This window comes from Anguilla anguilla, chromosome 8 (assembly GCF_013347855.1).
Source record: "Anguilla anguilla isolate fAngAng1 chromosome 8, fAngAng1.pri, whole genome shotgun sequence".
In the NCBI taxonomy this organism is placed as follows: domain Eukaryota; kingdom Metazoa; phylum Chordata; class Actinopteri; order Anguilliformes; family Anguillidae; genus Anguilla; species Anguilla anguilla.
This window is the reverse complement of record NC_049208.1, coordinates 1074510-1096732: the sequence shown is the minus strand read 5'-3', so window position 1 is coordinate 1096732 and position 22223 is coordinate 1074510. Positions and strand designations below refer to the sequence as shown.

The 22223-nt window shown below is 48.6% G+C and overlaps 1 protein-coding gene across 10 annotated transcripts in view; it reads right to left on the bottom strand.

The window, feature by feature from the left end:
- Positions 1 to 22223, bottom strand: part of LOC118232828 (FYVE and coiled-coil domain-containing protein 1-like) — a 43478-nt gene that overhangs the window by 3785 nt on the left and 17470 nt on the right. For 3 of the 10 annotated variants that reach the window (XM_035427973.1, XM_035427969.1, XM_035427968.1), the window contains 13 exons: positions 18535 to 18620; positions 17906 to 18012; positions 16952 to 17077; positions 13515 to 13621; positions 12022 to 12165; positions 10830 to 10923; positions 8191 to 9048; positions 7470 to 7730; positions 4200 to 4297; positions 3645 to 3812; positions 2689 to 2832; positions 1912 to 2072; positions 1198 to 1309 (listed from right to left, as the gene is read on the bottom strand). In XM_035427973.1, coding sequence (XP_035283864.1) covers positions 1198 to 1309; positions 1912 to 2072; positions 2689 to 2832; positions 3645 to 3812; positions 4200 to 4297; positions 7470 to 7730; positions 8191 to 9048; positions 10830 to 10923; positions 12022 to 12165; positions 13515 to 13621; positions 16952 to 17077; positions 17906 to 18012; positions 18535 to 18592 — 2438 coding nt within the window. In that variant the 5' untranslated portion in view covers positions 18593 to 18620. Of the gene's footprint in view, positions 1 to 1197; positions 1310 to 1911; positions 2073 to 2688; positions 2833 to 3644; positions 3813 to 4199; positions 4298 to 7469; positions 7731 to 8190; positions 9049 to 10829; positions 10924 to 12021; positions 12166 to 13514; positions 13622 to 16951; positions 17078 to 17455; positions 17806 to 17905; positions 18013 to 18534; positions 18621 to 20006; positions 20313 to 20510; positions 20616 to 22223 lie in introns of those variants that run through there. The other 7 variants (XM_035427971.1, XM_035427972.1, XM_035427970.1 and 4 more) reach the window with 7 other exon arrangements.

The following is a 22223-nucleotide window of genomic DNA, read 5'->3' as shown; positions in this document are numbered from 1 at the left end:
CTTTGTGAACATAACTATAATTCAGGCCAAAGCTAAAAAAAAGACACTTTTACCTGTAACTTCCAGCTGATGTCAATTTAAAGGGCTTAATATTTAGAAGACTCACAGGGTGTCACTCAGCAAGCTACTTGTCACTTGAAGCTTTTTTATTTTGCTTTAAACCGCACACCTGTGGTTACGACCTGGTCTAGGGTCAGAGTGTAGGATGAGGGATAAGGGAAATGAGTGGGAATGGGTAAGGAAAATGGTTCGGCAAACGGACAAGTAACTCCAGTCCATATCTACCTACCCTGCACTACCTAAAACCTGGCTAGTCTTCAAAGGGTACTTTGATATAATTAGTCTGCAGGCTGAGACTAATAGTCCGAATAGCGTACCCCAACACAGATTAAAAATTTCACCCAGAGTTTACGCTCGAAAATAAAAAAGTAACAAAATAATGTCCCAATGGAAGGCCTGTAGTCCAGCTGGGAACGCTCTACGGTGAGCAGAGGACAGAACTACAGCCGAGGGCGAGAAGGAGCAAATGGTCACACACGGAATCCATGGGGCGAACAAACCAAAAGGGCTAAGGCAAGAACCGAAGAGTCGAATGGAGCGAGTCAGGAGTCAAACACGAGACCCAATCAGCAAACGCACCAGGAGGGCTACAGGAGAATCGAGTCACACAAAATAAGGTCAAACACACAAAGTCAAACAAACAGATCGCTTTCAGAAAAGCAACCAGCACGAGTTCCAAAAGGCAGTATCCACTGGTAAGTGACGAATGGAGGCTCTTATTTTCAAAAAGAGTAACCGGAGACGGAAACCGGAAGAACCAAAAAAGCCAAAGCGTACGCCGGCTCTTAAGACCTGTGAATGCCAGCTCTTGTAAAGCCACAAGATTATCAGAAACTTCTGTAAGTATCTGAAGCTATCCACACAAAACAGCTTGGGCTGACTGATCAAAGACACACACTACAACAGAAATCATATTTTTTTTTAAACTTAAATTCATAAACCAGAATGAAAGCTAATTGAGAGTTTTCATATATCTTCCCCAACTCTCCATTCACACTTGATTGGTGAAGTTTTTTTATGTTTTGTAAGGTCTCAGAGGCTCCAGTGTTTTGTGCTTGTGAGTAGAGAGCGCATATATGAGTGCATATATGAGTGCATATGTGAGTATGAGTGTGTACATGCTTCATGGGGACTCACCTCTCCAGTGTACCCTGCTGTCCCTCTTCGCCCTCTGCCCCGGGCAGGTCGCTGTCCTTGATCGTCTTCACCTCGTCCTCTGTGATGATGTCAAACACAACGTCATCGACCCCTGTGGAGCGGAATCAGGTCATCAAACTTACCAACCCTGTTCGCTGTGCTTCACTGTGCTGGCCTCTGCTGCACTGGGCTGTGCACTATATTTCACTATACTGGCTCAAACAACCCCAACTAATGAGAGGTGTTTGCCCAACACAGCAGCTGTGATTGGCCGATTCCCATTACAGCACATATTCTGGGAAGTATTGGATATTACCGGTAGTATTGGTGTGTGTGTATGAGTGCATCAGGTGAGGCGGAGTGTGGCACAGTGGGTAAGGAATTGCGCTTGTAACCGAAAGGTCGCAGGTTCGATTCCCGGGTAAGGACACTGCCGTTGTACCCTTGAGCAAGGTACTTAACCTGCATTGCTTCAGTATATATCCAGCTGTATAAATGGATACAATGTAAAGTGCTATGTACAAAAGTTGTGTAAGTCGCTCTGGATAAGAGCGTCTGCTAAATGCCTGTAATGTAATGTAATGTAATGAGTATGTATTAGGTACAGGTGAGTGTTTATGAGTGTAACCGGTGAGTGTGTGTGTATGAGGTACAGGTGTGTGTGTGTATGAGTGTGTGTGAGCGTATCAGGTGTGTGAGGTCTGCTCCTCTCACCTGGATTGGTGGGTGTGTCGGGCGTTTCGGGCAGCAGGGGGCGCTCTGTGCCGGCAGTGCGCTGCGTGTAGCAGTCCCGGCAGCAGCGCACTTTCCCGCCACCCTGAGGCCTCGCCGCCGTGTTGTTACTGCAGGAGGAGCAGAACGGGCGGCCGCACAGCCTGGGAGACAGACCGCAATCCTCAACATCGCCACCGGGGGCCGCCAAATACACATACTACAGCCCCGAGCTGGGATCTCAAACTCCAGCCCTGGAGAGCCAGACGGTCGGCTGGTTGTTTTGTTACTCAGCACTTAATTGTTCATTTAAAATGGCTGATTACACAGATAATTACCCTCTCTTGGTTTCTCGCGTCTGAAATGGCTGCTAATTTTCAGATGGGATTTGAACCTCTGACTTCTCCTACTTAAACAATCCCCACTCTCAGGTATAAAGACAGAGGCCCAATTCATGATTGCCACTGAGTGCTACACACTACACACTACTTACTCCATACTACATACTCATCATTAATCAGTAAATTTGAACTTCAGTTTCAATTTCCAGAACACGGAGCTCTGCTCCTCCTGGACAGGAGATATAAACCCTTTTTCCATTTAGGATGCATGGGAGGACCCAGACCCAATGGGGGGAACCCATCCCCCTCTGACCTCAGGGCACAGGTTTAAATTACAGACCCGTTCCGTCAGTCAGTATTCACGTTAGTAAACGAACGGCAGCCGTGGGATTTGCTACGGCACGGTGAACACGTTACAGTCCGTCCGGCATGGCCTCACCGGCACTGGTGCTGCCGTAGCCTCCAGCTGAACGGGCTGCGGCAGCCGGAGCAGACCCCCGCCTCGCGCTGCACGGCCCCCTCCGAGAGCGGCTTCTGAGCAGGCTCCAGAGCGTGCAGCTTCTGCCACAGCGCATCCTTATCCCTGCAGGGGGCGCCAGAGAGCTGTCAGAACCACAGCTCCACACTCACAGACACACACACACACACACACAGCTACACACTCACAGCTACACACTCACAGACACACTCACACACACACACACACACTCACACACAGCTGCACGCGCACAGACAGACACACACACACAGCTACACAATCACAGACACACGCACACATACACACGCACACACACACACACGCACATGCACACACACACACACACACACAGCTACACACTCACACACAGCTGCACACTCACAGCTACACACTCACAGACACACTCACACACACACAGCTCCACACTCACAGACACACACACACACACACACTCACACACAGCTGCACACTCACAGACACACTCACACACACACACAGCTCCACACTCACAGACACACACACACACACACTCACACACAGCTGCACACTCACAGACACACACACACACAGCTACACAATCACAGACACACACTCACACACAGCTGCACACTCACAGCTACACACTCACACACACACACACACACGCACACACACGCACACACACACACGCACACATACACACATACACACACACACGCACACACACATGCACATGCACACACACACACGCACACACACACACACACACACACACACGCACACACACACACACACAGCTACACAATCACAGACACACGCACACATACACACACACATGCACACACACACACACACACGCACACACGCACACACACACACACACACACACACACGCACACACACACACGCACACACACAGCAGAAGAGGGGACACGCACTGGATGAGCTGCACCAGTCTCTCCTCCAGGTTGTTCTTGGTTCTGTTCAGGTCGTCGATCTCGGCCGAGGTCCTCAGAAGGCTGCTCTGCCGCTCCTCGCCGGCCCGGTCCAGAGAGACCCTGAGAGACACACAGCTGCTCCTGCACTCCGCCAGCTCCTGCTCTGTCCTGGGGGGGGTGGGGGGGGGGGGTGGGGGGGGGGTGGGGGGGGGGGAGAGAGTCCACGTTCAGGTTGGACTTCAGGAAAGGACTGCGTATATAGTACCAATCACTACAGAGAGAAAGAGAGAGAGGGAGAGAGAGCTCTGCAGGTGATCAATGGATAAGAAGACCTCTGGCTTGGTTAGGGTTAGGGTTAGGGTTAGGGTTAACCCTAACCCTAACCTCTAGCTTGGTTAAACGGGTGAATCTTAAGGACTGCTCGTCTGTTTAAACGAACTCTCAGAGCCTGGGGGTGAAGACTATACAAACTCATCTCATCTGATGAAAGTTCCTTTGAACTGGTTAAATGAACTCCTGGGATCTGGGGGTGAATTCTGTCTCAGGACCTCTCACCTGGTTAGAGTATCTCTGAGCACCTGCAGTTCCTTCTCACACTCTGCAATGCGATGGTCTTTCTCTTCCAGCAGCTGTAAGTGAAGGCTATCTGCTGCCTTTAGGATTCAAACACAGAAAAACACAAGTACACTCAGGATACATTCAAACACACAGAAAAAACACAAGTACACTCAGGATACAATCAAACACACAGAAAAAACACAAATACACACAGGATACGCATCACTCTTCTGTAACTGTTAACTTTACCACAAAAAAAACAACCTACCCCCCTTTTAACTGGTAAAGGTTCTTTAAGTTTCAGAAAATTTCACAAGGAGAACTGGAGACTAGGTTTAACTGTTTCACTTGTCTAGAGAGAAACTAATAGTTAAAGCAGGTCCCGGTCCGAGCCTTTCAGGGTCCCGAAGCAGGATTTGATTAGGGCTCCTCCTCCCCCAACCCAGTGAATAATTAGGGGACCCCTCCCCCAATCCAGTGAGTAATTAGGGTACCCCTCCCCCAACCCAGTGAATAATTAGGGGACCCCCCTCCTGCAACCCAGTGAATAATTAGGGGATCCCCTCCCCCAACCCAGTGAATAATTAGGGGACCCCCTCCCCCAACCCAGTGAGTAATTAGGGGACCCCCTCCCCCAACCCAGTGAATAATTAGGGGACCCCCTCCCCCAACTCAATGAATAATTAGGGGACCCCCTCCCGCAACCCAGTGAATAATTAGGGGACCCCCTCCCCCAACCCAGTGAATAATTAGGGGACCCCCTCCACCCAACTCAGTGAATAATTAGGGGACCCCCTCCCCCGACCCAGTAAGTAATTAGGGGACCCCCTCCCCCAATCCAGTGAATAATTAGGGGACCCCCCTCCCCCAACCCAGTGAATAATTAGGGGACCCCCTCCTGCAACCCAGTGAATAATTAGGGGACCCCCTTCCCCAACCCAGTGAATAATTAGGGGACCCCCTCCCCCAACCCAGTGAGTAATTACAGGACCCCCTCCCCCAATCCAGTGAGTAATTAGTTGCACACGTTGCTTATTTGTTTGGCTCGGCTCTGGTCAGAACCCACAGGTGCAGCTGCAGACAGCGCCTATGCCCACAGCCACAGCCGGGGGGTTTCACATGGGGGGGGGGTGGGGGGGGGGGGGGGGGGTGGGGTGGTTTAACACAGAGCAAAGAGAGGAAAAGGGGGGGGGGGCTTTCACACAGAGCGAGGAGAGGAAGGGCAGGGCTTTCACACAGAGGGAGGAGAGGAAGGGGAGGGGCTTTAACACAGAGGGAGGAGAGGAAGGGGGAGGGGCTTTCACACAGAGGGAGGAGAGGAAGGGGAGGGGCTTTAACACAGAGGGAGGAGAGGAAGGGGGAGGGGCTTTCACACAGAGCGAGGAGAGGAAGGGGGAGGGGCTTTCACACGGAGCGAGGAGAGGAAGGGGGAGGGGCTTAACACAGAGGGAGGAGAGGAAGGGGGAGGGGCTTTCACACAGAGCGAGGAGAGGAAGGGCGGGGCTTTCACACGGAGCGAGGAGAGGAAGGGGAGGGGCTTAACACAGAGGGAGGAGAGGAAGGGGGAGGGGCTTAACACAGAGGGAGGAGAGGAAGGGGAGGGGCTTTCACACAGAGGGAGGAGAGGAAGGGGAGGGGCTTTAACACAGAGGGAGAAGAGGAAGAGGAGGGGCTTTAACACAGAGGGAGGAGAGGAAGGGGGAGGGGCTTTAACACAGAGGGAGGAGAGGAAGAGGAGGGGCTTTAACACAGAGGCTGAGGGGGTGAAGTACATGTTTGTAACAGCACTGGATTCTATCCAGTTTATCCAAAATGATGACCCTACAAGGGCTGAATGGCCTGTTCTCATCCTTCTGTATTCTTATGTTCAAACAAATAAAAACAAACAAACAAATACGTAAATACATTAGAAAATGCTGGGTGTTGTGCTGCAAAGTTCAGAGACTGGTTTTCTTTTGTCCCTGGTTGGTTGTTCAGGTCCTACCCCCACCCCCCCCCCCCCCCCACCGATTCCATCCCCACAAACACACACCTGCAGTTCAGACACTTTGGCCTCCTGGAGTGACACCTTCTCTGGCTCCGCCCTCACTGAGGCTAGCTCCGCCCTCACTGAGGCAAGCTCATCATTCAGCCAAACATTTCCACACAGAGTGCTGCATTCCCACAGCACACCACTGCCCTGCTGTGTGAGTGTTCTGTGAGTGTTCTGTGAGTGCTCTCTAAGCGTTCTGTGAGGGTTCTGTGAGTGTTCTGAGAGTGCTCTCTAAGCGTTCCGTGAGGGGTCTGTGAGTGTTCTGTGAGTGCTCTCTAAGCGTTCTGTGAGTGTTCTGTGAGTGCTCTCTAAGCGTTCTGTGAGGGTTCTGTGAGTGTTCTGTGAGTGCTCTCTAAGCATTCTGTGAGTGTTCTGTGAGTGCTCTCTAAGTGTTCTGTGCGGGTTCTGTGAGTGTTCTGTGAGTGCTCTCTAAGCGTTCTGTGAGGGTTCTGTGAGTGTTCTGTGAGTGCTCTCTAAGCATTCTGTGAGTGCTCTCTAAGCATTCTGTGAGCGTTCTGTGAGTGTCATGTGATCGTTCTCTGAGTGTTCTGTGAGTATTCTGTGAGTGCTCTCTAAGCATTCTGTGAGTGTTCTGTGAGTGCTCTCTAAGCATTCTGTGAGCGTTCTGTGAGTGTTATGTGAGCGTTCTCTGAGTGTTCTGTGAGTATTCTGAGTGCTCTCTAAGCGTTCTGTGAGTGCTCTCTAAGCGTTCTGTGAGTGCTCTCTAAGCGTTCTGTGAGTGCTCTCTAAGCGTTCTGTGAGTGTTCTGTGAGTGCTCTCTAAGCATTCTGAGTGTTCTGCGAGCGTTCTGTGAGCATTCTGCGAGTGTTCTGTGAGCGTTCTGTGAGCGTTCTGCGAGTGTTCTGCGAGTGTTCTGTGAGTGTTCTGCGAGTGTTCTGCGAGCGTTCTCTGAGCGTTCTGTGAGTGTTCTGTGAGCGCTCTGTGAGTGTTCTGTGAGCGTTCTGTGAGTGTTCTCTGAGCGTTCTGTGAGCGTTCTGCGAGTGTTCTGTGAGCGCTCTGAGTGTTCTGTGAGCGTTCTCTGAGCGTTCTGTGAGTGTTCTGTGAGCGTTCTATGAGCGTTCTGTGAGTGTTCTGTGAGGGGTCTGAGTGTTCTGTGAGTGTTATCTGAGCGTTCTGTGAGCGTTCTGTGAGTGTTCTGTGAGCGTTCTGTGAGCGTTCTGTGAGCATTCTATGAGGGTTCTGCGAGTGTTCTGCGAGCATTGCGGGAGCCTCACCTGCAGCTGCTTCTGGTGGCTCACGGTCTGGTTGCTCATCTGGGCGTCGGCCTCCTCCTGGGTCTGGAGGTCCCTCTCGGCTTCCGGAAGCTTCTCCTCGGCCTGCCGTAGCTCCTCCTCCCGAGCCCGTAGCTCCGCCCTCAGCGCAGCGTTCTCCGCCTCCAGCTCCGCCAGTCTGCGCGCCGCGGCCTCCCGCTCGGACGTCAGGGCGCAGGGGGCCACGCCCAGCTCTGCCACCGCCGCGTCAGCCTGGGGCAGCTCCTTCAGCAAACCGACCAATGGGACAACGTTAGAAACGAACACCGTAAAACTGGCATTAATGGTCTGGGCGGTTAATCGCTCACAACGCAGCTATTATTGGAGATCGGCGTTTATTTTCATTTTTATGGTTTTGTTCTCGGCTATTAAAGCAAACCGGCTCTCGTTAGGGATTCAGTATCTAACTAAAGTTTTACAGTCATCTGGACTCATCATTTACCTACAGTCCAGAGATTCCTCAGTCCCTCCTAATGAATACATGAGTTAGGAACGGATATAATTAGAGGATTAGAACTCTCACAGCCACACATCACAGCACAGGAGACACATTTACACAGACCAAACAACTATCAAAGACAGCCCAAAAAAGACCAAAGATCTTTAACCGACTGTGAGCAGAACAGGACAGTTATGCACGGAAAGCCCTGTTTTTGTGTTCTAGGGAAAAGCAGAGCAGAAGCACCTCAAGCATGGTGACCTCCTGGGAGGCAGAGACCTCCCGCTGCTCCTCCTGCACCTCCTCCTGCTCCTCCTCCAGCGCCTTCTCCTCGGCTCGGTCCAGCTGATCCAGCTGGGACTGCTGCTGCTCCCCCAGCGCCCGGAGCACCTCTCTCTGCGTCTCCTCCACCTCCAGCCGGGCTCCGGCCTCCTCCTGGGCCTCCATGGCCTCCCGCAGCCTCACGCACAGCTCCTGCTGCTTCTGCTCTGATTGGTCGAGCTCTGTGCGCAGCTCCTGCTGCTTCTGCTCTGATTGGCCGAGCTCTGCACGCAGCTCCTGCTGCTTCTGCTCTGATTGGTCGAGCTCTGCACGCAGCTCCTGCTGCTTCTGCTCTGATTGGTCGAGCTCTGCACGCAACTCCTGCTGCCTCTGCTCTGATTGGTCGAGCTCTGCACGCAGCTCCTGCTGCCTCTGCTCTGATTGGTCGAGCTCTGCACGCAGCTCCTGCTGTTTCTGCTCTGATTGGTCGAGCTCTGCGCACAGCTTCTGCTGCTTCTGCTCTGATTGGCTGAGCTTGGTGTGTAGCTCCCGCAGCTTTTTCTTTGATTGGTCGAGCTCCACGCATAGCTCCTGCCGCGTCTTCTCTGACTGGTTGAGCTCCATGTGCAGTTCCTGCCGCTTCTTCTCTGATTGGTCGAGCTCTGCACATAGCTCCCTCTGCTTCAGCTCTGATTGGTCGAGCTCTGCACGTAGCTCCCTCTGCTTCAGCTCTGATTGGTCGAGCTCCAGGCGGAGGTCGTCGGCCACGTTGCCCCTGGTCGGCTCGTTCAGGAGTCCCGGCAGACTGCTGCCATCATCAGGGCCAGAGAACGACTCCATGGCCTGCAGGGACCCACACACACATTAACACACACACACAGTAACATACACACACACACACAGTAACATACACACACACACACACACACACACACACACACACACACACAGTAACATACACACACACACACACACACACACACACATTAACACACACACACAGTAACATACACACACACACACAGTAACATACACACACATACACACACAGTAACATACACACACACACACACATTAACATACACACACACAGTGACATACACACACACACACGCACATTAACATACACACACAGTAACATACACACACACACACATTAACATACACAAACACACACACACAGTAACATACACACACACACACACACACACACACTAACATACACACACACACACACACATTAACATACACACACAGTAACATACACACACACACAGTAATATACACACACACACACACATTAACACATACACACACACACACAGTAACATACACACACACACACACACACACACACATTAACATACACACACACACACACAGTAACATACACACACATACACACACAGTAACATACACACACATACACACACAGTAACATACACACACACACACAGAGTAACATACACACACACACATTAACATACACACACACACACAGTAACATACACACACGCACATTAACATACACACACAGTAACATACACACACACACACATTAACATACACACACACACACACACATACACATTAACACACACATATATTGACACACATACACACACACACACACACACACACACATGCAGGCATATGTAGCTAGCTGTGGATGTCTGCTGAACTGATTACAACCTGGTCAGATCACAGGTCTAAAACAGGCGAAAGTTGTATTCTAAAGACCAATCGGAACATAATTAGTCTTGACCTATTAACTATCTACGGTGACAACTATACACGTTTACCACTATTTCTGCCTGCAATAACTTCATATGTATTTGAACAGTAGGAGGAAACTTTGGTTGAAGAACTACATAACACAACATTACGTCTAAATATTATTTGCAATTATTCAGCAAACTCAAGCACATAGCGGAGGGCTGTTGACTGGCTCTTGCAGAACACTGGGTGGTTGTTAATCACATGCTGCTCTGTGGGGCTACCAATCACACGCTGCTCTGTGGAGCTACCAGCCAATCACATGCTGCTCTGTGGAGCTACCAGCTAATCACACGCTGCTCTGTGGAGCTACCAATCACACGCTGCTCTGTGGAGCTACCAGCCAATCACACGCTGCTCTGTGGAGCTACCAATCACACGCTGCTCTGTGGAGCTACCAGCCAATCACACGCTGCTCTGTGGAGCTACCAATCACACGCTGCTCTGTGGAGCTACCAGCCAATCACACGCTGCTCTGTGGAGCTACCAATCACACGCTGCTCTGTGGGGCTACCAGTCAATCACACGCTGCTCTGTGGGGCTACCAGCCAATCACACGCTGCTCTGTGGGGCTACCAGCCAATCACATGCTGCTCTGCTCAAACTGTTAAATGTTAAAATGACGTTAATACACAATGGTAAAACACTTCTGTTATCCTAGACATGGTCAGTCTTTTTAAAGAAAGTGAGTGAAAGGAAATGCGTCTGGTCATCTGACGGGTCGCGGGCTGGGAGGGGCTAACGGATCCAGCCATAAAGTCATGGGGCCAGGTTGTCCCCGGTAGCGTGGGCATCCCTGGTTACGGGGTCGTCCCCGGTTACGAGGCTGTTGCTGTGGACGGACTCACCGGGGAGAAGGGACCGGCCAGGCTGCCGATACTGGAACACCGGCTGGGCGGTTTCCATGGAGACGGCGGAGAGTTGCCCACTGCCAGACTTCTCCTGTAGAAGACACGCCCACATCACACGCACGCACAGCCAGGATGCTACAGCAGATGAAGTCTGTACTGAAGTCTGAAGTCTGTACCACTGCGGACTGTTCCTCCACAGAACAAATGAGAATGAGGAAGTGGTCAGTTCTGCCCGACAGATGTGGGGGGGGGGCACATTGGGGGAAGGGGGGGGGGGGGGGTTTCTTCCGTCGCTCAGTCACATCAATCAGACAGAATCTGTGATGTCGCACTGGGGGTGTGAGCAGATACATGTCCAAGCGAAAGCTGTCCCTGGGTTGGGGTTATTGGGTGTCCAAGCAAAAGCTGTCCCTGGGTTGGGGTTATTGGGTGTCTAAGCCAAAGCTGTCCCTGGGTTTGGGTTATTGGGTTTCCAAGTGAAAGCTGTCCCTGGGTTGGGGTTATTGGGTGTCCAAGCGAAAGCTGTCCCTGGGTTGGGGTCATTGGGTAACCAAGCGAAAGCTGTCCCTGGGTTGGGGTTATTGGGTGTCCAAGCGAAAGCTGTCCCTGGGTTGGGGTCATTGGGTAACCAAGCGAAAGCTGTCCCTGGGTTGGGGTCATTCTCCCCCTGTAATGAGGAGCCGATACAGACCTGTTAGACCACCAGCTGAGAGGGATACCTGGCGCAGGTAAGAAGAGGAAACCAGGGGCATTATTGGAGTGCGGCTGTTTCAGGCTGGACTGTAGGACGGGAGGATCCCAGCCTTCAGACACACCAGCACCGCACGCATAAAACATCTTCTGCACGTTTCGGCCTTATTCTTTCACTTAGGCATCCCTTTTAAATCCCCTGAAGTAAATACTTAAGTTGAACTTAAATACCTTAAGTGAATATTTAGTTTCACACCTTAGGTGTAGGTGTAAGAACTGGAGGTTTTGACATACTCCTTCCAGCGTGGCTGTTTCTTGACTACTGAGGGTTCTGCTCGGTAAGAGGAGTTTCTGCTGCTGTACAGAACATCGACTAACACAGCACCTGTGTTTCGACCTCTCGGGTAAGACGGCAGAGCCGTGGACGGTAAGAGCACAGTGGAGCTGAGCTGAGCACCTGGCAGGTGTAAACGGGAGGAAAGACAGGTCAAACGGTTACCTGGCAAACGTCGGCCAGGCGGAGTCGAGGTCGTGACCCCTGGACGCCACGTCAAACTGGACCTCGTTGAGCTCGTACAGGCGGTTCACAACCTCCACGTTCAGGTGGGACTTCAGGAAAGGACTGCGCATGTAGTACCAATCACTACAGAGAGAGAGAGAGAGAGAGGGAGAGAGAGGGAGAGAGGGAGAGAGAGGGAGAGAGGGAGGGCGAGGGAGAGAGAGGGAGGGAGAGAGAGAGGGAGAGGGAGAGGGAGAGAGAGAGAGAGAGAGGGAGGGGGAGGGAGAGGGACAGAGAGAGAGAGAGAGAGAGAGGGAAGGGGAGAGGGAGGGGGAGAGGGAGAGGGAGAGAGAGAGAGAGGGAGGGGGAGGGAGAGGGAGAAAGAGAGAGAGAGAGAGAGAGAGAGGGTGAGGGAGAGAGAGGGAGAGGGCGAGGGAGAGAGAGGGAGAGGGAGAGAGAGAGAGGGACAGAGAGAGAGGGAGAGAGAGAGGGAGAGGGAGAGAGAGATTGTTTATTTTATTTTTTTAGAAAAAACGAATTTTTAATTCAATCCCCCAATAAAGACTTGGCTAAAAATATTTGACGCCATTATCACACCTTTATGGGAGTGAAATATGGGGCCCCCTACTAAAAAACAAAAACAAGCAACGGGATGAAAATCAAATCGAAAAATGATATAGCAAAACTATATTCCAAGTCCACAGAAATGCCGCAAATAATGCGTGCAGGGCCGAATTAGGCCACTTCCTGCTCCTGTGGACAACTGAAAAAGAGCGCTCAAATTCTGGGGTCATTTGAACAAGGCTGATGCACACTGCTACCAGCACAAGGCACTGAAGAGCACCCAGCTCTACCCAGAGAGAGAACCTCAGGGACAACTGCCCATCAAAAAACAATTTTTACAAAATATGCAAGAAAATACCACACCGACTACATTACAAAAAAATTGACAAAAAAGACAAAAACCTGTACATTGGTATAAAGAAACTAAATTAAACAAATGTCCTTTGCTCTAGTCAGCGATCACTTCCTGTCGGAAAATCTCACTAGAGTTAAAAACCCAAAAATAAAAGCGCACAATAACAATGAACAGACTCAGCGACCACAGCCACCGAAACTGGTCCCCAGAAAAACACCGGGGAGGCAAAAGAGAACAGGCTGCAAACACAGACAGAGGCCCACTTCCTGCTTTCCTGCACTAAGTACCTCTTAATCAGAAACAGATATTTACCACCAATTAATCAGCTCCAATACCTATCATGTCCAAATAAACTAAATAGTCTTCTGGGGGAAGAGGACCCCACCATAGTGGTGGCAGCACTACACGTCTCTGCCTGCCAAAAATTAAGAGAGGGTGTGGACTACAACATCCACACAGTGGTACACAATATCACCTGGGTTCATTACCAATACTGACAGGTTCATAAATTGTTGTATTACGAACTAAATATCTTGTAACCTGGGTTTGTGTGTGTGTGTGTGTGTGTGTTTACCTGGTGACTCCCTGGTTCATAAGGCACTGCTGGAGTGTGTCAGCCAGCCGCTGGTGTACCAGACAGTATCGAATGAAGGCCCTGCCCTTCCCCAGCGATGTCTTTAGCTAGAAAACAAGATACTACATGGTCACCCTGGCAACTCATCGGCATGACAACACCACACTGTCATCCCGGCAGCTCATCGGCATGACAACATCACACTACTCTGTCACCCTGGCCTGACAACACGTCAGCTGTAAGATTCGGGTGACCGGGCGACCTGCAGGACTATGACATCACAGAACCCAAGCCAGCTGAACATTACAGCCAAAACCAAGACCACAATGATCCACTTCATATTTAAAATCAAGATAGAATACTTTCCTAAATTTTATCAGACATTTGAGCCACTGTCACAGACTACTCAGTATTTACATCAGCAAAACTCTTCTGTTGCCACTGAAAAAAGGTAATTAATGGAGAATCTGAAGGCTTGAAATGGACAGTACACAATGTATGCTACATTTAGGAAAATAACTATTGCAGGCATAAATATTGTAGAAGTACTACTGCAGTAGCCACTATTTTCAAAAATGCATTTTGAATCAATCTGTACTTTACATCAAACTCAATGTAGTTCAAAATATAGAATAAAAAAAATACATACATATAAATATCAGTAGAAACCGACTGAACACAATGTGGCAAGATCAATCACTGCCGTTTTCTCAAAGAGCAGTGCCTGCAATTTGCTTTTCTCCAACATTTGCTAAAGCAACGCCCCTGCAACATTTCTGCTGGTCCTCAATGCCAGAGTAATGTCAGACGTGACTTAGGTGGGCGGAGGTGTTGCTGGGCGGCAGCTCAGTTTCGGAGGGTTAGACATCTGCTTTTTAAGTTTTAGGGTGACCTTTACAGCTCGTATAATAATATCGCTGACAAGCTGTGAAACATGGCGACCAATTATTTCCGTTTTTTTTTTTTTGATCAGCTGCACCATCACCCATCCAAAATCAAAAGGAACTTTAGTGAATATCTTGTTTGTGATGTAACGGAATGCTCTGAAACTTTCACACGTTTAAAACAAGCAGTCCCTTTTGCAACATGAAACAAAAGATGAGATTCACTTCAGTGAAATGCAGAGAAATTCTACTTTTCCTGTAAAAAAAAATAAAAATACGCATGCACACCTAACCGAGGAAATTTAGCGATGTTTCACACTCCTCATATTCACATATACACAGTGAAACTGCAGAAGCACTTAACATAAACACATCCAGTCTGTTTCGAAACCAGTGGTTCATTTTTACAAAGTTAAAACAACACAAATTGTTTTCTGCACTTGACAGTTTTTCAATCAGCACTTCAATGCTTTTTGCGTCTTCGAGAGTGGTAGCTATTCAGCTGTGAGTATAACTCTGCTCAGTGTGTGTGTCACGATCAGCTGTGAGTATAACTCTGCTCAGTGCAGTGAGTGTGTCATGATCAGCTGTGAGTATAACTCTGCTCAGTGCAGTGTGTGTGTCATGATCAGCTGCGAGTATAACTCTGCTCAGTGCAGTGAGTGTGTCATGATCAGCTGCGAGTATAACTCTGCTCAGTGCAGTGTGTGTGTCATGATCAGCTGTGAGTATAACTCTGCTCAGTGCAGTGTGTGTGTCATGATCAGCTGTGAGTATAACTCTGCTCAGTGCAGTGTGTGTGTCATGATCAGCTGTGAGTATAACTCTGCTCAGTGCAGTGTGTGTGTCATGATCAGCTGCGAGTATAACTCTGCTCAGTGCAGTGTGTGTGTCATGATCAGCTGCGAGTATAACTCTGCTCAGTGCAGTGTGTGTGTCATGATCAGCTGCGAGTATAACTCTGCTCAGTGCAGTGTGTGTGTCATGATCAGCTGCGAGTATAACTCTGCTCAGTGCAGTGTGTGTGTCATGATCAGCTGCGAGTATAACTCTGCTCAGTGTAGTGTGTGTGTCATGATCAGCTGTGAGTATAACTCTGCTCAGTGTAGTGTGTGTGTCATGATCAGCTGTGAGTATAACTCTGCTCAGTGTGTGTCATGATCAGCTGCGAGTATAACTCTGCTCAGTGCAGTGTGTGTGTCATGATCAGCTGCGAGTATAACTCTGCTCAGTGCAGTGTGTGTGTCATGATCAGCTGCGAGTATAACTCTGCTCAGTGCAGTGTGTGTGTCATGATCAGCTGCGAGTATAACTCTGCTCAGTGCAGTGTGTGTGTCATGATCAGCTGCGAGTATAACTCTGCTCAGTGCAGTGTGTGTGTCATGATCAGCTGCGAGTATAACTCTGCTCAGTGCAGTGTGTGTGTCATGATCAGCTGCGAGTATAACTCTGCTCAGTGCAGTGTGTGTGTCATGATCAGCTGCGAGTATAACTCTGCTCAGTGCAGTGTGTGTGTCATGATCAGCTGCGAGTATAACTCTGCTCAGTGTAGTGTGTGTGTCATGATCAGCTGTGAGTATAACTCTGCTCAGTGTAGTGTGTGTGTCATGATCAGCTGTGAGTATAACTCTGCTCAGTGTGTGTCATGATCAGCTGCGAGTATAACTCTGCTCAGTGCAGTGTGTGTGTCATGATCAGCTGCGAGTATAACTCTGCTCAGTGCAGTGTGTGTGTCATGATCAGCTGCGAGTATAACTCTGCTCAGTGCAGTGTGTGTGTCATGATCAGCTGCGAGTATAACTCTGCTCAGTGCAGTGTGTGTGTCATGATCAGCTGTGAGTATAACTCTGCTCAGTGCAGTGTGTGTGTCATGATCAGCTGTGAGTATAACTCTGCTCAGTGCAGTGTGTGTGTCATGATCAGCTGTGAGTATAACTCTGCTCAGTGCAGTGTGTGTGTCATGATCAGCTGCGAGTATAACTCTGCTCAGTGCAGTGTGTGTGTCATGATCAGCTGCGAGTATAACTCTGCTCAGTGCAGTGTGTGTGTCATGATCAGCTGCGAGTATAACTCTGCTCAGTGCAGTGTGTGTGTCATGATCAGCTGCGAGTATAACTCTGCTCAGTGCAGTGTGTGTGTCATGATCAGCTGCGAGTATAACTCTGCTCAGTGTAGTGTGTGTGTCATGATCAGCTGTGAGTATAACTCTGCTCAGTGTAGTGTGTGTGTCATGATCAGCTGTGAGTATAACTCTGCTCAGTGTGTGTCATGATCAGCTGCGAGTATAACTCTGCTCAGTGCAGTGTGTGTGTCATGATCAGCTGCGAGTATAACTCTGCTCAGTGCAGTGTGTGTGTCATGATCAGCTGCGAGTATAACTCTGCTCAGTGCAGTGTGTGTGTCATGATCAGCTGCGAGTATAACTCTGCTCAGTGCAGTGTGTGTGTCATGATCAGCTGCGAGTATAACTCTGCTCAGTGCAGTGTGTGTGTCATGATCAGCTGCGAGTATAACTCTGCTCTGCCGAACAGCAGGATGTTTGGTGCGCGGTACCTCTGCGATGGACTTGACGAAGCGGATCCCGTCGTTAGCTCCCTTTGTCTTGGACAGGCAGTCGCAGAAGTAGTCCCAGTAGTCCTTCCGGGTGCCCAGCAGCGTGCTCTTTTCCTTCTGGTCAAACTGGGGGGGGGGGGGCGAAACAGAGGACCTCCGTTCTAAAGAACCCGAAACCCACCCTCGCTCTACCAGCCAGTGCCCAGGCGGGTCAGCTTCCCGCGCCAGCCAGTGTGCCAACTGTCCTGAGACTAATGAGCAAAAACGAGCCTGAAACAAGCCCAACAGCACTGGGGTAGAGGGACTGTGGACCGGGGGCAGCAACAGCTACATTACCAAACCAGCTATTGTACTCTAACAATAGCAACCATAAATGTGAAAAAAAGCAAGGCTGCTAGTTACACTTGTAAACAAAGCACACAGGGGTATATGTCTACAGGTTAACCATGGTAATAGCCCTGGGAGTGGGTAGAGTACTGCTCAGGTGTGGATCAGACAGTCTACCTGCAGCAGGGTGGGTAGAGTACTGCTCAGGTGTGGATCAGACAGTCTACCTGCAGCAGGGTGGGTAGAGTACTGCTCAGGTGTGGATCAGACAGTCTACCTGCAGCAGGGTGGGTAGAGTACTGCTCAGGTGTGGATCAGACAGTCTACCTGCAGCAGGGTGGGTAGAGTACTGCTCAGGTGTGGATCAGACAGTCTACCTGCAGCAGGGTGGGTAGAGTACTGCTCAGGTGTGGATCAGACAGTCTACCTGCAGCAGGTTGGGTAGAGTACTGCTCAGGTGTGGATCAGACAGTCTACCTGCAGCAGGGTGGGTAGAGTACTGCTCAGGTGTGGATCAGACAGTCTACCTGCAGCAGGTTGGGTAGAGTACTGCTCAGGTGTGGATCAGACAGTCTACCTGCAGCAGGGTGGGTAGAGTACTGCTCAGGTGTGGATCAGACAGTCTACCTGCAGCAGGTACTCCAGTTTGTAGCAGAACTTGTGCAGGCTGGAGCTGTCATCTGTCACTGGCTCCCCACTCTCTCTGTGCTCTGCACTTAGCTCTGACACTGCATCTAGAGAGAGAGAGAGAGGGAGAGGGAGAGAGAGAGGGGGGGGGAAGAGAGAGAGAGAGGGAGGGAGAGGGATAGAGAGGGAGAGAGAGAGGGGGGGGTAGAGAGAGAGGGAGGGAGAGGGAGAGAGAGAGAGAGAAAGGGGGAGAGAAGGGAGGGAGAGGGAGAGAGAGAGAGAGGGAGGAAGAGGGAGAGAGAGGGAGAGAGCATTCTAACTTTAGTATACTCTTTTTGCAGTCAGTATTTAGCTTGAACACCTATCTTGTGTTTCTACGCTTGCTTATGGTCTTCAATATTTTAGCAAAGTTAATTTGTTTTTTGGAAAGAATCAGCACAAATGGCTCTCATATATCAGCATAAGCAGACTGACAAATACATACACACACATGCACACGCACACACGCACATACACAGACACACATGTGAACACGCACGCACACACACACAGGCACACATACAGACACACACACGCAGACATGCTCACACACGCACACGCATGCATGCACACACACACACACACAGTACCATGCAGGTCTCTGATGATTCTCTGCAGCTGGCTCTCTCCGACGGACCTGGTTGCCATTGTGCTGCTCGGGGTCACAGAGCTTCTGCTACAGAGAAATACAGAACACGTCAAACTAGACATTCACATCACACTCACACCTGCCCGCATGCACACACACATACACAATCACACACACACATGCCCACACGCCCGCACGCACACACATATACACACTCACACACACACACACATACACACCCGCACGCATGCACACACACACACGCATGCACACACACATACCCACGCACATGCACGTACACACACACACACACACCTGCAAGCACACACACACACACACACCTGCAAGCGCATACACACACACACACACACCTGCAAGCACACACACATACCCACGCACACGCACGTACACACACACACACCTGCAAACACACACACACACACACACCTGCAAGCACACACACACACACCTGCAAACACACACACACACACACACCTGCAAGCACACACACACACACACACACCTGCAAGCACACATATACACACACACACCTGCAAGCACACACACACACACAGACCTGCAAGCACACATATACACACACACACCTGCAAGCACACACACACACACCTGCAAGCACACACATACACACACACACACACACACACACACACACACCTGCAAGCACACATATACACAAGCGAGTAGTTTTGACAGGGCAGTGTAGCTAAATACCGTAGCTTCTAAAATTCTTTGGAAACCCTGACATTTTAAGGACAGTTAATAATGTAATAATGCAATAACAATAATAATAATGTTAAGAGCAGTATCCTTATGTTTTAATGTTTCAGTGAGCCCCAAGATTAGAGTTTTTAAGGCATTATCTCTCCTCAATTTTTTTTACATCTGCAAATGGCAATTACATGCTTCATTTTGTCCTATATCAAACTCTAATGCAAATGTTGAATCAAAACAAAAAAATGTATTGATGTTATTTGCGCAGTTACCTATACGGCAATTTTTTTGATAGTCATTATGAATTAAAATTTAACTTTAATCGAATTAGGCCTCCTAAATGAGGTTTATGAGGTTAATCACTAGATTGGGGAAATGACTACATTTCTAAAAATAAAAAATAAAAATAAATAAAAATAGGCAGGCAAAAAAATGCACAAAAATCCTCTCAGCAAAATCTACTTCCCCTTTTGAACGGTGCACACTCAGCACCCTTAACTTCCTTAGGAAATTAAGCCTGTAGAAGCCACCAGACCAGCCTATACCCCCTGCTCCACCCAACACTTGTCATGATCCATAAATGAGACACAAAATGTGTTTCATTATCCAAAAACAAATATCTTTCAACTTCATCTATCATGTAAATTCTGTGTGTAAATGAATTTGCACCGATTTGTACAAATGAATAGGCCCAGATATTTGTGAACACATTGTTTACCCTTTTTCACGTACACCACATACTTTGTTTGTGAGAACCAGAAATATGTTTCCAATTTCCGCATTTCTCTCTCCATGTCAGATTGCAAACGAATACTTTTCTACAGTCTAGGATCTGAATCCATCGTATGCCAGTTTTTTGGGCGTCACAACAAAATGCTTTGATGCACGTCCTGAGACCAAACACGGTAATAATGAAAGTAAATAAAATTCAGACAGCACAGCGATCAATCAGCTGGACTAATGACGTGTTCTAAAACAGAAATTGCTGTATTAGAGCTTGCTAATGTGGTTAAACTGTCGTTCAAAACTATAGAATCCAGATAAAGAAAAACTAAATTAGTACTTCGTGATTGCCGATTTTTTTTTTATCGTACAGCAGATATTTCAGCTTCCATTAGTTCGTGGTTACGGTCGAGCTCTCATTCTAAGTCTACGGTTACCACGCAAACATTAAACATAACTCAAAAGAATCTTCGCCGAAATACACCAGCGCATATTTCAGAAAAAGAAGACAGGTTTACATACAGATTGCTATATTTGGTGACTCCCGGCAGTCGTGCTTGGTTTACGGTGAATACGAGTACTGCCACTGGTAAGGCAGGCGGAAGTGATGATTGACAGCTGCGGCACACAATTAAAAATAAGATTCAGAAAACAACACCGGAGGCGTGCTAGATGACACGCATAGTTCGGTTGCACAGTAGTAGCCTACAGGGAAACGGCTGCATCCGAATAGTACAAAAAAAAAACGTCCTATGTCTTTTCCTAACCACTTTTCCTTTTCGTTCTTATCGTGTTGTTTCATGCAGGCTGTATAAACGTTCACAACCCGATGAAAAATATTAGGCTACTTCATTACCAAGGTTGGAATTGAAATAAAAAAGTAATATAGGCTACCAGTCGCAAAAGTGAAACGACAGTCTACCTCCAGCAGGGTGGGTAGAGTAGGCCTACTGCTCAGGTGTGGATCAGACAGTCTACCTTTGAGAATGGTTGCTCACGCTTACGCTCCTCTCCACTCATATTTATCAACATGAATCCCAATTACTATGATTGTATGAAAATAATTGTTAAATTTATGCAAGATGGCATAACATATTAGGCCTACAAATCTACTACTGTACATATTCTAAAGTTTCAAACATGCTGAATTAAAAACATCATCTGGCTAAAAACATCCCTTTTTTCTTGAAAGACAGACTTCTGTTATGGTTAATATGCTGATTATGATCTAATTATAAGCCTATGCATATAATGCGTATGTATGTGTGTGTAACCTGTATTCACCCAGGGTAGGTTCACTGAGCACGGATCGATGCTCTTTTGCAGGAACGCCCTGCTTCACACTCACACACATTCACACTTGGGAGCTGCCCAGTACAACCACAATCCTCTATTGTTGGCCACTGAGCAGCTCCACCAAAATAATAGCTTAAAAACCACTACACAACTCAGTCATGTTGATCGTTTGTTTTCGTGAACGGCCGAATGGTGCGTCGCTTTAAATGTTGCTGCCGCAAGGAATTGTGGGACGGCATTATCTCCTTTCCTTTTGTAAAGGATGGTCCAGTGTACCCTATGCTAAAGGAGATAAGAAAGGAAGCATTGAAGCACCTTTCTTTAGCATTTAGAGAATTCGACCAGCTCTTATCATGACTGCCACTTAGATACTTCTGGGTTATTTCACTCAGTTAGGAACGCTCCTAAGCTAAAAAGGCTATTCGAACACAGCCTTGATTAGACCCGAAAGTATCAAAGTATCTGAGGTCAAGGAAAAGTGGTTAAGAAAGGCATAGGATGTAATTTTTTTGACTATTCAGATGCAGCCCAAGTGTTATGTGGCTGCTTGGTCCCTCCGAAGAACTAAATGAAACACACCACTAACAGAAGTGTGGACAGATACAGTGAGTAATTTAGTTTATTTAAACAAATTTAAATGTAAGCTTATTGTGGAAAAAAAGAAGTGCAATTATATAAATATGAATTATGTTTTAAGCATTCTAAAGCCGGTCAGTAATTCAGCACAGGGCCGGCCCGTGGCATAAACGCTGTGCGGTTGTTGTTATTTTCGTAATTACGTTATTCATCCCCTCGCAGAACTAGTGGTATAAATTTTAAATGGAATGGCAACCGAACATTTCACAACAATGCAATGTAAGAATGGTTTTATCAAGCACACCACCCCCTACCCCCCGCTCGACAGACTCCAACAAACCCCCCAACCCCCGCCCCCCCCCG